General features: G+C 37.0%; 2 protein-coding genes across 2 annotated transcripts; both read left to right on the top strand.

Moving 5' to 3' along the window:
• The first annotated feature begins 1,235 nt into the window (after positions 1–1,235).
• Positions 1,236–8,359, top strand: mturn (maturin, neural progenitor differentiation regulator homolog (Xenopus)). Its single transcript, XM_065285402.2, has 3 exons — positions 1,236–1,645; positions 4,846–4,968; positions 5,122–8,359. The coding sequence occupies exons 1-3, from the start codon at positions 1,475–1,477 to the stop codon at positions 5,227–5,229; spliced, it is 402 nt and encodes a 133-aa protein (XP_065141474.1). The 5' UTR covers positions 1,236–1,474; the 3' UTR covers positions 5,230–8,359.
• A 134-nt stretch (positions 8,360–8,493) lies between these two features.
• znrf2a (zinc and ring finger 2a) lies at positions 8,494–13,785 on the top strand. Its single transcript, XM_065285332.2, has 5 exons — positions 8,494–8,945; positions 11,047–11,145; positions 13,040–13,145; positions 13,248–13,325; positions 13,647–13,785. Exons 1-4 carry the CDS (start codon positions 8,678–8,680, stop codon positions 13,303–13,305), a joined length of 531 nt encoding a protein of 176 aa, XP_065141404.1. The 5' UTR covers positions 8,494–8,677; the 3' UTR covers positions 13,306–13,325; positions 13,647–13,785.
• The last annotated feature ends 888 nt before the right edge of the window (positions 13,786–14,673 follow it).

Below are 14,673 nucleotides of genomic sequence, written 5' to 3'. Positions count from 1 at the left end.
GAGAAAAATCCCGGAATGTGTTTTTTTCTTAAAAAACTTATTGTCTTCTTGACTGAACAAAGAAGGGCATCAACATTTTGGATGACATGGGGATAAGTAAATTATCTGGATTTATTTTATTTTTTAAGAAAATTTAATTCTAAAGAGACCAGCATTTTGGGTTGAAACAACCCACCATACAACCCAATGGGTTGGGTTCGTCTCTTTTTGATCCTACACTTTACTATTTTTTAAAGACCCTTATGCCTTTATGATAATCTTTAATATTTTTTAAAGTGTACTAATAATAAATGTATAATTTAAGTGATTTTGGATAAATATGTCTGCCAAATGCATAAATGCATTAAATGTCATTCTACAATCAATGATGATGAATATACTAATCTAAAACGTAAAAAAAAAATGTTAATAAGCAATTATTTGGTGACCCTAAACATTTCATTTGTAAAGATGAATCAGGGGCACGTTCAATCTCACACCGGTGCGCAACGTTTTGCTACGGTTTCCGGGTTGAACGACATGTTTCCTGGAAACGGTGTGCAACGGAATGCAACAGGTTTTAGAAGCGTTTTCTCTTGTTTGGTGGGTGTGTCAGAAATGTCCGCCCAATCAGCGGCAAGATGTATAAAACCACGCGATAGTAAAGAGACAGCTCGCTCAATGGGTTCAAGTTGGATGTTGTCTTTCATTCTGGACGGCAAGGTCAGTGACTGTAACATCGAGGGTATTTTACAGTATTAAACACACATTTATAACGATTTCATCAGGCTTCAGAAACATTTAAAAAAGAACACAAAGAATGGCCTCTCAGCTACCGTAGTTGCAACTCTTGCGTCATCACAACAGGGTGTTCAATGCATCACCGTTTCAGTTTAATAAACGTTGTGCAACGTTTTGTCGGGGCTGAACGCAGCCCAGGTTTTGGTGCAATACATTTCCACCTGCCAACGATAGGCAGAGTTAAAGCTTTTAAAAAGACTAACATAAGTCTGATGGCGCCATCTAGTGGAATTAGGCAACTACATTACAAACACACATATACACGTGTCTGTTATGTTAAAGTGAATCTGTAGAGTTTTAAGTTATTGTAATTTACACATTTATTTAGCTTATTAGCACAACTGTTCAAATATGACGTCTGATTGGTGAATAACTAATAAACATTTCTTTGTGAAGACGGAGACGTGAGTGTCTTTTTAGAGACGGCCCCTTATGACGCTGCTGGGCGCGTGTGTTGTCATGTGACGTCATCTTGCTGGACGACAGGCGTTGTTCTCCTCACAGAAATCTGAACCAGGTCCGGTCCTTTAGGTCCAGTTCTCAGAAGCTCAAAAACAGACCGTTATGAGACAGTGATATCACTTCAGAAAGATAATCACCATGACGACGCAGCGCTAGTGCTCAGCATCAGGACCAGCAGCAGCATCATCATCATCATCAGCGGCGCGCAGGTGCGCTGCATCCCTCTGAAAGGATGGAGTTCAAGCAGCTCGTGGACACCGCGGAGAAATGGTGCTCAGGAAACCCGTTCGACCTGATCTTTGCCGAGGACGTGGACGAAAGACGACTGGACTTCTACGCCGAGCCCGGTATATCGTTCTACGTGCTCTGCCCGGACAATCTTACCGGTGGAACCGAGAATTTTGTAAGTATGACATAATCGAGTAAGATGAACGGGGGGAGGGGGAGCAGTGTGTGCGCGCGTGCGTGCGTGCGTGTCTGTGTAATAGGCCTATTGTGAATATTAATTTGCTTTTGTGAACCAGGCCAGCTCTCGTGGTTTTAGTCACTATCATTATGGTAATACCACAGTATTTAATTCTAAATACCATACTAAATCAATGTTAATTATACGGTTTCATGTATTATGATTTGTTACCATCAATGGTACCACCACAGTAGGCCTACATGTCTATGGACTGTTTGTTTTTGTCTTTAAGCTAATGATGTCACTGGTTCTCATTGTCTGAATGCAGTATTTTTATAACACTTGCTCAGATGGATGCTGGATGTTGTGGAGTTCGACATGTAAAGAAACAGACAAAATTAAATAAAGTATCTAGTCTAAACAGATGCATATGATATAAGCTAAGTCATTTTAGCATGTCATGTGTATAAATATATCTTTTGCACAGATGCTATCAACTGTATAGTTTCTCTCCTTTATGAGAAAGGAGAGTTGATTTGTGCACGTCAGTTTGGGTTTACAGGTGTGAATGAACCACAAAAGTGTCCCTCCGCCCCATAAATCCCTGATCGATGTATCCCTACATCACCTCGCACATAATCGGACCATCATTCTGTACCAGAGCCTCTCAGGAGATGTCTCAGCAGGACGGAGATCCAGTTATTCTCCCGTCTCAATATCAGGTTGAGCGGGGACGTGGTGAGAGAGATTTTATTACAGTACAGGGGAATCCAAAGATCCGAGACCACAATGAAAACAATGGGCACTGAGCTACAGCAAAACGTAAAATTTTTAATTCATCACGTGCATACCTTACATTTACATAAAAAAATTAAATAAAGAAAGAGTAAAAATAGAAAGATTGCTCTTTGCTCTTCTGATTTGGTGCACAGTGTTTCTCTTTCGTTACTGCATAAATAATCACAGAGAGAAATGTTTCTGTTCAGCCCGTTTCATTATAGAACAGATTGTACTTTACCTGATTGTCAGTCACTATGTTGCTACAGGATTGATGGATGGATGAATCAGGCAATATAGACTCTTTATAGAAACACCTGATCAGCATCTAAACCTGCCATCTTCAGTCTTAAAGGCCCCATGAATGCACTTTTACCTTTGTCTTGATGTATTTTCTTGTTGAAACAAGAGATGTTGGTGAGGAAAGGCTTATAGAGTTCAGAAACTTTTAGTTTACAGTAAGTCACTGCCCTGCAAAGCCTTGATTTGCTATTTGTTTTTGTTAGTCAGATGTGCTATTGAGGAATTCCAGTGTTATGGATGACGTTTGCAATATAAATTCTTAGAGAATGCATTTATTACTAATATATTACTGATGATAGAGTCCAGACATCAGAAAAACATCTTTCTATATAATCATGTTTTCTATTTTAGATGAGGGAAACATGCATGGACTGTAAAAACAAATTTGTCCAATCAAAATGTATTTTTAAGTTGCTTTAACTTAAGTTAAACCATTTCAACATCTTTTTATAAGTTATGTCAACATATCAAGTCAAAACTTAATATAGTAGGTTACATTGACTTGAACCAAGTTGTTTCAACTTTCTGCTGCACTGCAAGTGTATGTTATGAATGTGACGAAAAAGACACAAGTTTGTTTACAGACAGGATTTAGCACATGCACAAATTTATTGTTGTGTCTCATAAACACTTAAAACTGTGAATCAATAAACCCCCAAATCAAATAAAATGAATAGCAAACAAATACAAAAAGAAAAACGCATTCAACATTGCTTAATGAACACTTGACCTTGGGTGTGTTCAAAATGGGATATTTCCCCATCCAGAAAGCACTCCGAGAAGGGGATGCCACATAAACAATCACTTCGGAAAAAGAGAAATGACGTTTTTTGCTATATGTGAGACACAATTGTACAACTCTCTAGTTTTTACATCAAGAGTTTGGATCTTCAAAGATCTTCAAAGGGAATAGGGCATAGGGAGGCTCACTACCGATTGGTATTCGCCCCCATACTGTATGTAACACAACATGTAAACATATCGTAGGATTGTGTGTTCTCTTAGAATAGGTGTGGGAGGAGAAGATTATTTGGGGCATCTGCTGAACAACAGTCGCTCTCGCTCGGATAAATATAGCAGGACAAAGAGTCTCTGTGTCACAGATTTTCTGTTTGAAGCTCAACTTTACAAACTTTCTTTCTTTTACTATAAATAAAATAATGAAAGTAAAATATCAGAAATCAGACATTTTTGTATGAATATATTTGACCTAAATATTATGGGATGGTTTCTCTGACAATGATTAGACTAGTCCTAGACTAAAATAAATATAAGAGCTGTCCAAACTGAAAACAACTTTCACTGACATATCTTAAAATACATCCGTGCCCTTTGTTTTGCCTTAAAAAGCACACAAGATAGGCATGTTTGTTAAAACTAGTTATATTTTTTAATTTAATAACAGGGTTCCTATGGGTCCTTGAAATTCTTGAAAGTTTGTGAATCTGGGGGAAATAATTCAAGGCCCTGGGAAGTTTTTGAAAATATATATGCATAGATACAGGTCATTGAAAGTGCTTGAATCTATTTTATGCAAGAAGTTTTCTGGAAAAAAATCCATATTATTCCCTGTGTAGTGTAGGATAATATCATAAAAATTCTAGACTTTTTAAATGCTTATATCTTCTGTATGCGAATCATACAAAAATCCATTTTAGCATAGTTGTGTTTGACACATTAAAACGTCCCGGGTTACGTATGTAACTGTTGTTCCCTGAGAAGGGAACGAGACGCTGCGTCTCCCTTGCCATACTTCCTGTGTCCCTGTAACGCCGTCTTTGGCAATATTTCAGATAGCGATAAACTTCGTGGCTCCCGCGTCACCCTGTCTTTGTCATTAAGCCTCACCATTGGTTGAATTTGATATACACATTCAGATGCACTTACCCCTGGAGGCGTCCCAACAGTGTCACCGCAGTGACGCAGCGCGAGTTCCCTCGAAAGGGAACTGTAACAATGTATCTTAAAAGGTAACACGATGTAACCTTGCTCTCACTTGAAATGTGTCCCCACATTTAGTCCTTGAAGTTGAGGGTATTGGACCTGGAAAGTCCTTTAAATTTGAAGTTAATTAAGTTAAGTTAATTAATAAATGTATTGTGTGTTTTTGTGTTCAGCACGTGTGGAGCGAGAGTGAAGATTGTCTGCCGTTCCTGCAGCTGGCACAGGACTACATCTCCTCCTGTGGTAAAAAGACACTGCTGGAGGTGCTGGACAAAGTCTTCAGATCCTTCAGACCTGTATGTTCCTCACACACACACACACACAACATGACATGTACTATACATTAACATGTTTTTTTATACATGCAATATGCATGGTTCTCTTAGAAGTACCACAAAAAAATTCAGTACCTTGATGTAAATGATGAAAGACTCTGATCTGTTCTGCAGCTCCTGGGTCTTCCAGATATCGATGACGACACGTTCGATCAGTATCATGCAGATGTAGAGGAAGAACAAGAGCCAGACCACCAGCAGATGGGTGTGAGCCAGCAATAATGCCCATTAGAGAGACTCCACGCTTGGGCCACAATCCCGGAATCAATCCCTACTCACCTGACTCTTCTTAAACACGCCGACTGCATCATCTCACCCTTTAATATCCGGATAGCTTTTCCTTCACTATAATCTTAACCCAAAGGATCGTTTCGCTTTTTAACTCTTAGTTCTCCTGTCATATTTAACCAAAAAAATCTCATTCCAGATGTGACAGGAAGTGACATCACATGGTAGCAGATGTTTAGAATGGAATAGTTAGCGATGTGCAGTACACGCTGAATACTGACGACCACTATTAAGAAATAGTGCGTGAAACGGCGTGGTGTGTATTATGCAGCGATACGTGTTTCAAACGCTGTGCTATAAACTCTTCAGCATCATGTTGCATGTTTATTTAGTGAGGGATGTCCGGTTCCAGTAGCCTATCTTCTCAGATAAGAAATGCAGTTGTTTTACACAGTTAAGTGTGAAAACATCTGACGTTTGGCAGTTTAATGAAAATGAAAAAAGAAAATGTCAACTGGTATTACTTCAGTTCATATTTAAGTGTAAAGTCAAGTCGATCTCATTATTACAGTATACATAGTGTATACTTAGAAAGTCATACTATTGTGTAGTACTTAAAGTTCTTGGTTGAAGTCAGTATGCATTTTACAGATGTAATTTGACATTTTAAAATGAAACGGGATCTTTTCTTATGTGGGTCGGACGTTGATTTATCCATTAGTAATTCATTGGATGATGTAATGTCGTTTGCTAGATGATAGATGGTTGAAGGAGAGGAGTTGTAAAAATAAGACTTTGTGATTTCATCTGAAAAAAGGCATTTAGTATCATATTTTGATTATAAAAAAACAAACAATTATTTAAACGGAAGTGCATGTGCTTATAAATTAAATCGTGCATTAAGAAATTGAATAGGGTAAATTCTTGATTTTATGTTGACTATTAATGTGTTAATGAATAACCCCAGATCTCTTTAATGAGATTGTGCTTATATTTAAATGTTTAAGTCGATCCAAAATGTCTGATATGTAACCAAAAATCGTGCATACAAACCCAGCAAGCAGCTGATAGTCGTCCAAACACACTCCAGACATCTAGGCAAAATTTGAGCTGACAGTGAAAATTTAATCAGGGTTCCCATGGGTCCTTGAAATGCTTGAAAGTTTGTGAATCTGGGGGAAAAATTCAAAGCCCTGGGAAGTTTTTGAAAATGTACATACATGGATACAGGTCATTGAAAGTGCTTGAATCTATTTTATGCAAGAAGTTTTCTGAAAAAAAAATCCATATTATTCCCTGTGTAGTGTAGAATAATATCTTAAAAATTTTAGACTTTTTAAGCACACGTGCTAAACTGTTCGCTTTAAATGCTTATATCTTCTGTATGCGAATGTTTATTCATACCAAAATGCTTTTTTGCATAGTTGTGTTTGACAAATGAAAACGTCTCGGGTTACGTATGTAACTGTTGTTCCCTGAGAAGGGAACGAGACGCTGCGTCTCCCTTGCCATTCTTCCTGCGTCCCTGTAACGCCGTCTTTGGCAATGTTTCAGATAGCGATATACTTCCTGTCTCCCGCGTCACCTTGTCTTTGTCGTTAAGCCTCAACATTGGTTGAATTTGATAAACATATTCAGACGCACTTACCCCTGGAGGCGTCCCCAAAGTGTCACCGCAGTGACGCAGCACGAGTTCCCTCAAAAGTGAACTGTAACAATGTATCTTAAAAGGTAACACGATGTAACCTTGCTCTCACTTGAAATGTGTCCCCACATTTAGTCCTTGAATTTGAGGGTATTGGACCTGGAAAGTTCTTGAAAGTCCTTGAATTTGAAGTTAAGTAAGGTGTGGGAACCCTGTTTAATAGACTTCTAACCATAGCCCAAAAATTAGTGAAATAAAATAAATGAAAGCAAACAGCTTGTGATCACTGTTGTCTTACATGCAAGGTATTTTAGCAAAAACGACATGTAACCAAATGTAAGTTTATTTTGGCTAGAAGTGGGTCACTCATAGCTGGTCTGTATCAGGTTAACCTAGACTAAGAAATGACTGCTATTGCTTGCTGGGAAGTGTATGTAGATTAAATCAAGAGATGAGAAGGTAAAGTCTTTGTGATAGAGCTGATTTTGTTGTGTTTTGTGCTGTGTGAGAGCGCTTTCATTCAGTCTTTATCAGTCTTTTGTCTTTATTTATTGTGTTTTTAATTCGACACATCATTGATTGTGCTTTATATGTTAATTTGAGTCGTGATTCTGTCAGCTGAGACTAGATAAAGATTGGATCGATTTAAAGAAGACAATTCATCAGAACCTCATTAGGAATCTTTATATGGTTCCTAAGATGTTGTTTCCAAAAATGACACTGTATGTTCACTGGTTGCGACATCAGGTTGTAAAACCCTTCTAACCAGAGCTTTGATTTGATAAGGCGGCTGTAGTTCACACTGTTCCAGAATGTAAAGGCTTGTAAGGTGTTATTGTTGAATGGTTTATATGGCATGTGTGAATTATCTTGAGCATGTAGGTGACGCCTAAGTTATGGTCATGTGACCTGATGGGAAGGTTTGGATTATGATTATGATCATGACCTGAGAACAGAACAGGTTATACAGTATATGAATGTGCTCTTTTGCTTCAGTGGTGTCTTCCTGCATACGCTCGAGCGTAGAGATGATGTTACATCTGTGTGTTACTGAGATTAAAGCTGCTGTTTGTTTCCTGATTGTCTCTATGTAACTCAGTTCTGTAAACTTTGTGCTGGACTTGTGTTTTTTATTTCTATTTCATTTATTTATTTATTATGTGGGTAATAATTTGACAATTTTTGGCTTAACCGTGTAAGTTTGGCGTATAGCTAAAATATTGATTTATTCATTTTTTTATTTGTGTATGTAAAACGATTTGTGGACGATGCTTTAGTCACCTTTTAACCAAATATTTCATTTCCAAGAAGAATGTTAAAATCTTTAAATCTGTGCTTATTAAAAAGTAATTGTTTAGATGAATATTAAACAGCCTGTTGTCTAAAGTCATTAAAGATTAATCTGTAAAGTAAAACCTGTTTGGATCAGCATGTACTGTAAACCTTAAAATTTAACAATTAAATTTGAACCTCATAACAGCACTGTGTATTTCTCATGTGTAATCATAATATAATGATTGTCAAGGTAATATCACCTGTGCGCGTCACTGCTGCGCGTCCGCGTCGGCACGTGTGACGTCGCCCTGTCAATCCCTGTTTTTCAACCACACACACACACACCAATAAGCTTTCAGCTGTGTAATAAGTGCGTGTCAGTGGAGTTACACAAGAAGTGTGTGAGACTAAAGTTTAAATCTGTGAGATTTTAGTTTTAAATCGTTGAATGTTTTTCGGAATATTTTGCTTGAATAGAATAGAATCGAAATAGTAGTTTTTGAATAAGTGTTTTAAAGACTGATGGGACTCAAACAGAGCAGTCCAGCCGAGGGGATTCGGGTCAGGAGTTATTCTAGCTCGGATGCGGCCACCGGGTCCGGTCGGGCTACGGTCCTGCGCTATTACGCGGGAGGTCCGACTGGAGAGATCCAGTATTCATCCGACAGATCCGAGTCATTTTTCCAAAGCAGCATGATCCCGAGCAGAGGCCGGAGATCTGAGACAGACGGACAAAGAGAACTTCTGATCGGATCTTTACCTGCACACCTGTCACCTCACCTGCTGGCCGGTAAGACAACGAGACCGCAGAATAACAATGTACTTGAAATATGCCCAAATACTTCAGGGACCATAGCTCTTATTTTCTAACTTTATCATAACATGGTCATGTGGGCAATGCATTATCGCATATTTTGTAGGTTAATGACCCTATTATTAAATGTGCTTACTGGAATCAAGATCATGGCAAAATAGTATTGTGAACTTTCTAATCTCATACTTTTGTGTTTTCTGTTGAATGCTTTATTCTGATTGGTTAAAATGTTCAACAGGTATGCATTATTTTTCTATAAACGCACACCTGACCTGTCAAAAATATTTTTTAAATAACCCCCAAAGCAATGGTAATTGTGATATAAGTGGAATAATTGACCCCCTATGGTCCTCATAAAATAATGCACAGCTGTGGTGTAATGCATTGCCACTTTGGGTGTGCATTATTTTTGAATAATTCATTGGCCAGTCTTTAATTATTTCTTATTTATGAGCTTATTTATAAATCCATTGATACTATAGTGAAGGTTTCTGAGCTTATATGACTATTAACTTTATTGTTATACCATAATCTAAAGATTTACGTACAGTATAATATTTATTATTTAATGTAGCTTAGTACATTTACATGTATGCATTTGGCAAAGGTTATGTTAAACCAAAGTTTTAGCTAAAAGAAAACGATTGCTTGTTTGTTTTGACGCATGATGATCAGAAAGAATGTTAAATGAATGTTTGTTATATAATTTTTAGTTTTTAAATATTTTTAACAAGTTAAAGATTTTACAAACTTAAAGCATTATTATCATACGGCATTTTTCCTCAATACCGTGCAGTCCTAATCTAGCAGTCCTTTGTAGTGATTGTTGAAGGTTTTGTTGTGGATCTGTTATGGTAACTTTAAACAAAGACAGCCTGATGTAAGAATGAGAGAAGAGGAAATTAAACTTTGAGGTTGAATGACTCTGAATCATATATTGGGATCATTTCTGGAGCCGATTCTTCTAAGAGATTTGACAATCTGAAAGAGAAATAGTTACCGTGTTCTTCAAGGTCAGACATTGCAGTGTTTGTGTGACCTTTGACTGGTAATAAACATCAAACGTTAAATATTTCTGGCTGGGCAAGTTTGCAGAAATGATTTGATTATAGATTATGGTAACTTAATTTTTCCGGATGTTTGAAAGTCAGAATATATCAAACACAGGAGCACTTGGAAATTTCCACTTTAATCTCTTTACTGCTTTTCATTCCTTGAAATTTATTGTATGTGTTAATGATCTATGTCTGAGTCACAGTCACTGTAGTTCCTGTTTTGTGTCGGCCGGTATTCGATTATTAGCTTTAGTATGCCAGAAACAGATTATTCTAAAAACAACATAATATTGTTTGGGACAGATGTGTTAAACTCTTTCATCTCTTTGAAAATAATACACAGTTGTTGCCTAAGAAATGAACGCACGTCACTGTTTTATATAAAACACACACTGCACAATGTGTTTGTTTAGATGACTGTGATCTTTGACCTTTAACCCCATCTGTAAGTGTTATATCAGAAAACCCCTCCTTCTGACTACACTCACAAACAAACAAACACAGTGTCTGTTATATAAATGAACTAACTGTAGTCAATGGTTGTGTAACTAGTCTTGAGATAATAATATTCTCACTATGTGTCAGACGACGTTACCGACCCACACAGCTGACCTGTTTCTTAGTTCCTGTTAATATTTGGTCAGGACAGAGAAACACTGATAACTGGCACAGTTATGTGTGTGTGTGTGTGTGTGTGTGTGTGAGAGCGAGATATTAACATTGAGACATTGAAATATGAGTTATAACATACACCCTGGATATATGGCCAGTCTTTCACAGGGTTTATATTCATTTAATGTTCAAGATAATCACATGTTCTGCATTACAGGAATGAGGTATTGTTCATAGTTTGACTCAGATAACCAGGGATATCAGCTTGCTATCCAGAGTTTGGGTTTTTTATAGACTTGTCATTTTATAATTCAGAAGAACCCAACAGACGGGTACTCTTAAATTGACCTACCGTATATCATTTCATACTAGGTACATTTTGAGTGAATTTTGTCTGCTCTGTGTTTCAGCTGGATTTCATTGTCCTGCGTGCATGAAGTTTGTGTGCTCTGATGAAATAGACATTCATTTGCAAATGTGTTTCTCCAAACCCAGACTCAATTATAACGGTAAGACAAACCTTCAATTAAAGGGATAGTTCATCGAAAAATTAAAATTCTTTCAAAATTTAAAGGAAAACACCACCGTTCTTTTATATTTTACTATGAGCTCAACTTAGGTGAATTAATAAACACACCAATCTTTTCTCAATGCGTGCACTTAATCTTTACAGTGCTTTTTGAATGTGTTAGCATTTAGCCTAACCCCATTCATTCCTATGGCTCCAAACAAAAGTTTTATTTTTGAGTTTTATTCATACTTATGTACCACTGGTCTTTAAATAGGGAAAATATGGAAGTGTTTGGTGGGTTCTAAATTAATCCCTGTTTGGAGCCTTAGGAATGAATGGGTTAGGCTAAATGCTAACACATTCATGAGACACTGTAAAGATTAAAAGTGCACACATTGAATAATTATAGGTATGTATTAATTTGTCTAAGTTGAGGTAAGAACATAGTAAAATTTTGAAAAACGGTGGTGTATTCCTTTAATATTTCTGGGGCACCATTCACTTTCATAGTATAATTTTTTTCCTACTATGGAAGTCAATGGTGCCCCAGATTTGCTTGGTTACACACAATCTTTAAATTATCTTAATTTATCTTCCCTTGAAAGTATTTACATGTGACTTAACAAACATTTGATCAAATACTTTTTAAAAACATAAACTGTAACACTTTACTCACTAAATCTGTCAGACATTTTCTTAAAGGTGCCGTAGAAGGTAAAACTGTATTTACCTTGGCATAAATTAATAATAAGTAGTTCTGTACAAGGTAATGACATATCATATAAGCCTCAAACATGATGGTTTCCTCCTTCTTATGTAAACGTTGTGCATGCAAAAGACCACTGAAAAAAAACACGCCAATCTCATCATAACACCAACCGTGCCCCCAAAATTAAATTATAAATTAAATTAATTACAATGTTGTTACAATGCTAAAAACAAAGCTGTGACTGCTGAGTTAGCGCTATAAGCTAAATAATTAATGCTATATGCCAGTGGTTCTCAAACTGGGGTCCGGGGCCCCCAGGGGGCCGCGAGATGGTGCCAGGGTGGCCCCAGTTTTATGACATTTTATAAAATACATTCATTTATCATGAATTCTGTGTAATTAAACCTAAAAAAATAAGGCTACTAACCAACAGCACTACTTTGTATAACTTAATATGTTTTGTTTAATTAAAATGTTACATTTTAGAACAGTTTTTTGTCATAAATTTTCTTTGGGGGGCCGCGAAGGAATGCACCGTACACAAGGGGGGCCGCATGCGAAAAAAGTTTGAGAACCACTGCTATATGCTAGCGTTTAGGCTAAAGTTCTACTGCTGACGTTGCAGTTACGTTTTGCAGGTCCATACTGGAAAACACCACTCAGAAACTTCCATAAACAATCTCCAAACAATTGATTCTTCCCCAAAATCTGTATCTTCATCTGATACAGACTCAAACATAAGATCTGTTTACACACACACAGAGCTACTGAAGGAGCTGCTCTGAGAAACAGCCAATCAGAGCAGAGCTCAACATTATTATTCATGACACTTTCATTATAAAGCAAATCCTAGGGTTGTAAACCATCTTTGTATAAATTTTGCACTTAATAATGCTACAAACCTTATATGTAGACATCAGAGAACAATGTAACAGATTATTTCAAGGCATTCTTTGGCACCTTTAACAATCTGTTGGAACTCGAGGACACACCTCGTGAAAACATGACAGTTCTGCATAAACTTGGGTGTTTGTTCACTGTACACAGAAAGTCTGCACATTTGCATTACTCAATGTTGATATTACAAATAAATGTTACTATATTGTAATAGTATAACCTGTTTCAATTAAACCTGCTCAAAATCTTTCATGATATTATTAACTGATCTTTTGGCTTTCTGTAGAGGACGTTTTGTCCCAGGACCGTGGTGAGTGTTCGATATGCCTGGATGACATGGCTCAGGGTGACACAATCGCACGCCTGCCCTGTCTCTGCATCTATCACAAAGGGTACGAGAGACGCTTATTAATTACAATCATCAAACACAAACATACCTTTAACTGTTGCGCTCTTTTTGGATGTGAAACTCATGTCCTCATCTGCTCTTACAGGTGTATCGATGAATGGTTCGAGATCAACAGGTCGTGTCCAGAACATCCTACTGATTAACTCAAGATATACTAGTAAAGGTCAGACATCACCTAATACTCTTCAGCCAATTTCACTGAGCTGTGCAAGAAGTAGCTTAAAAATATCACTTTATGAGGAGTAATTTGTTTAACAGACAAGAAAGCAGAATATAAATTGCAGAAAACTCCGGGCCGGATCTGCGCCAGATACACACCTAAGTCAGCAGCTCCGGTGCGGATCTGGCCCAGAGTCGTTTGGACTAAATGCTTAAATTAATAATTTTAAACTGGATATTTTGTATGCAAGACATCTTGTACTGTGGGTTGTGCATTTTATACACATTTTATACACATAATATTACTCTTTACCTGTATTTTCAGTAAAGGGACCGTTCAATACCAAGCTACTCTCTGCATCAGGAGCTTTAAGACTAAACGATGACTCCATCACCATCCCAGATCTGCATGGACCCTGCTGTCAAATCTAAATGAAAGCATATATACTTCCAAGTTGTGTTTGCAGACCTGAAGGCTGGTAAATGTTACTACAGCCGTCATATGTATCCATGATTCTCTCTGTAGGTTTGCAAGTTTTATGTTTGATAAAATGAGGTATATTTTTTACACCCTTTCTACCCAAGGATGACTTTTTAGCTGTATATATGCATCAAAGCAATGATGTGAATATGGGATTATGATCTTGAGAAATTTGTTTATATGTATACTTCTTTTTTTTAACTTGAGAAAATCTACTCAGGATTGAGGCATGTGCTTCAGTTAAACGCGATGAGTATTTGTGAGTGTTTGAAGTTATATCTTATAGATTTTGAAGAGATCTCACAAGTGCTCTTTGTCTAATGTGCTGCTATGTATAGAACGTGAAGATATTGATTTTAATGTTTTTGTTTTCATTTTTTATTTTTTCTCTAAACACTGTGCAACAGCAAATGTTTCTAAAACATCTCTAGTATCTTTGAATGGTTTGTGCCTGGATGATCAGACTATTCAGGGCACTATCTAAAGCTACACTAGACTCTCTGGAGCAGTTTCCCAGACAGGGTTTATCCTTGTCCCAGATTAAAATGAATGTTTAAGATGCCTTAATTTACAATAAACCTTGCATATCTTAACATATATTAATGCAATGTTTTGTCTCAAGATGCACACCAGTATTGTTTTTATTTGTAAGGTTTGGACTTAAATGTCTTAATATAACTCAGGCCTAGTCCTGGATTAGTCCTTAAAAGTCTGTCTGGGAAACTGCCCATTAATCTTTAAACACTTCTCTGGCCTGTCTGTACAAACACAGCAGAATCATCTAAATGAAATGAACACACATTATCATAAACATTGCTCTTGTATTCTTTATTATGTATATAACAGCTTTTCTTCATGTGTCTTGTGGCTG

Source organism: Paramisgurnus dabryanus, chromosome 19, assembly GCF_030506205.2.
Source record: "Paramisgurnus dabryanus chromosome 19, PD_genome_1.1, whole genome shotgun sequence".
NCBI lineage: Eukaryota > Metazoa > Chordata > Actinopteri > Cypriniformes > Cobitidae > Paramisgurnus > Paramisgurnus dabryanus.
The sequence above is the reverse complement of the archived record's forward strand: the minus strand, read 5'-3'. Positions and strand labels throughout refer to the sequence as shown.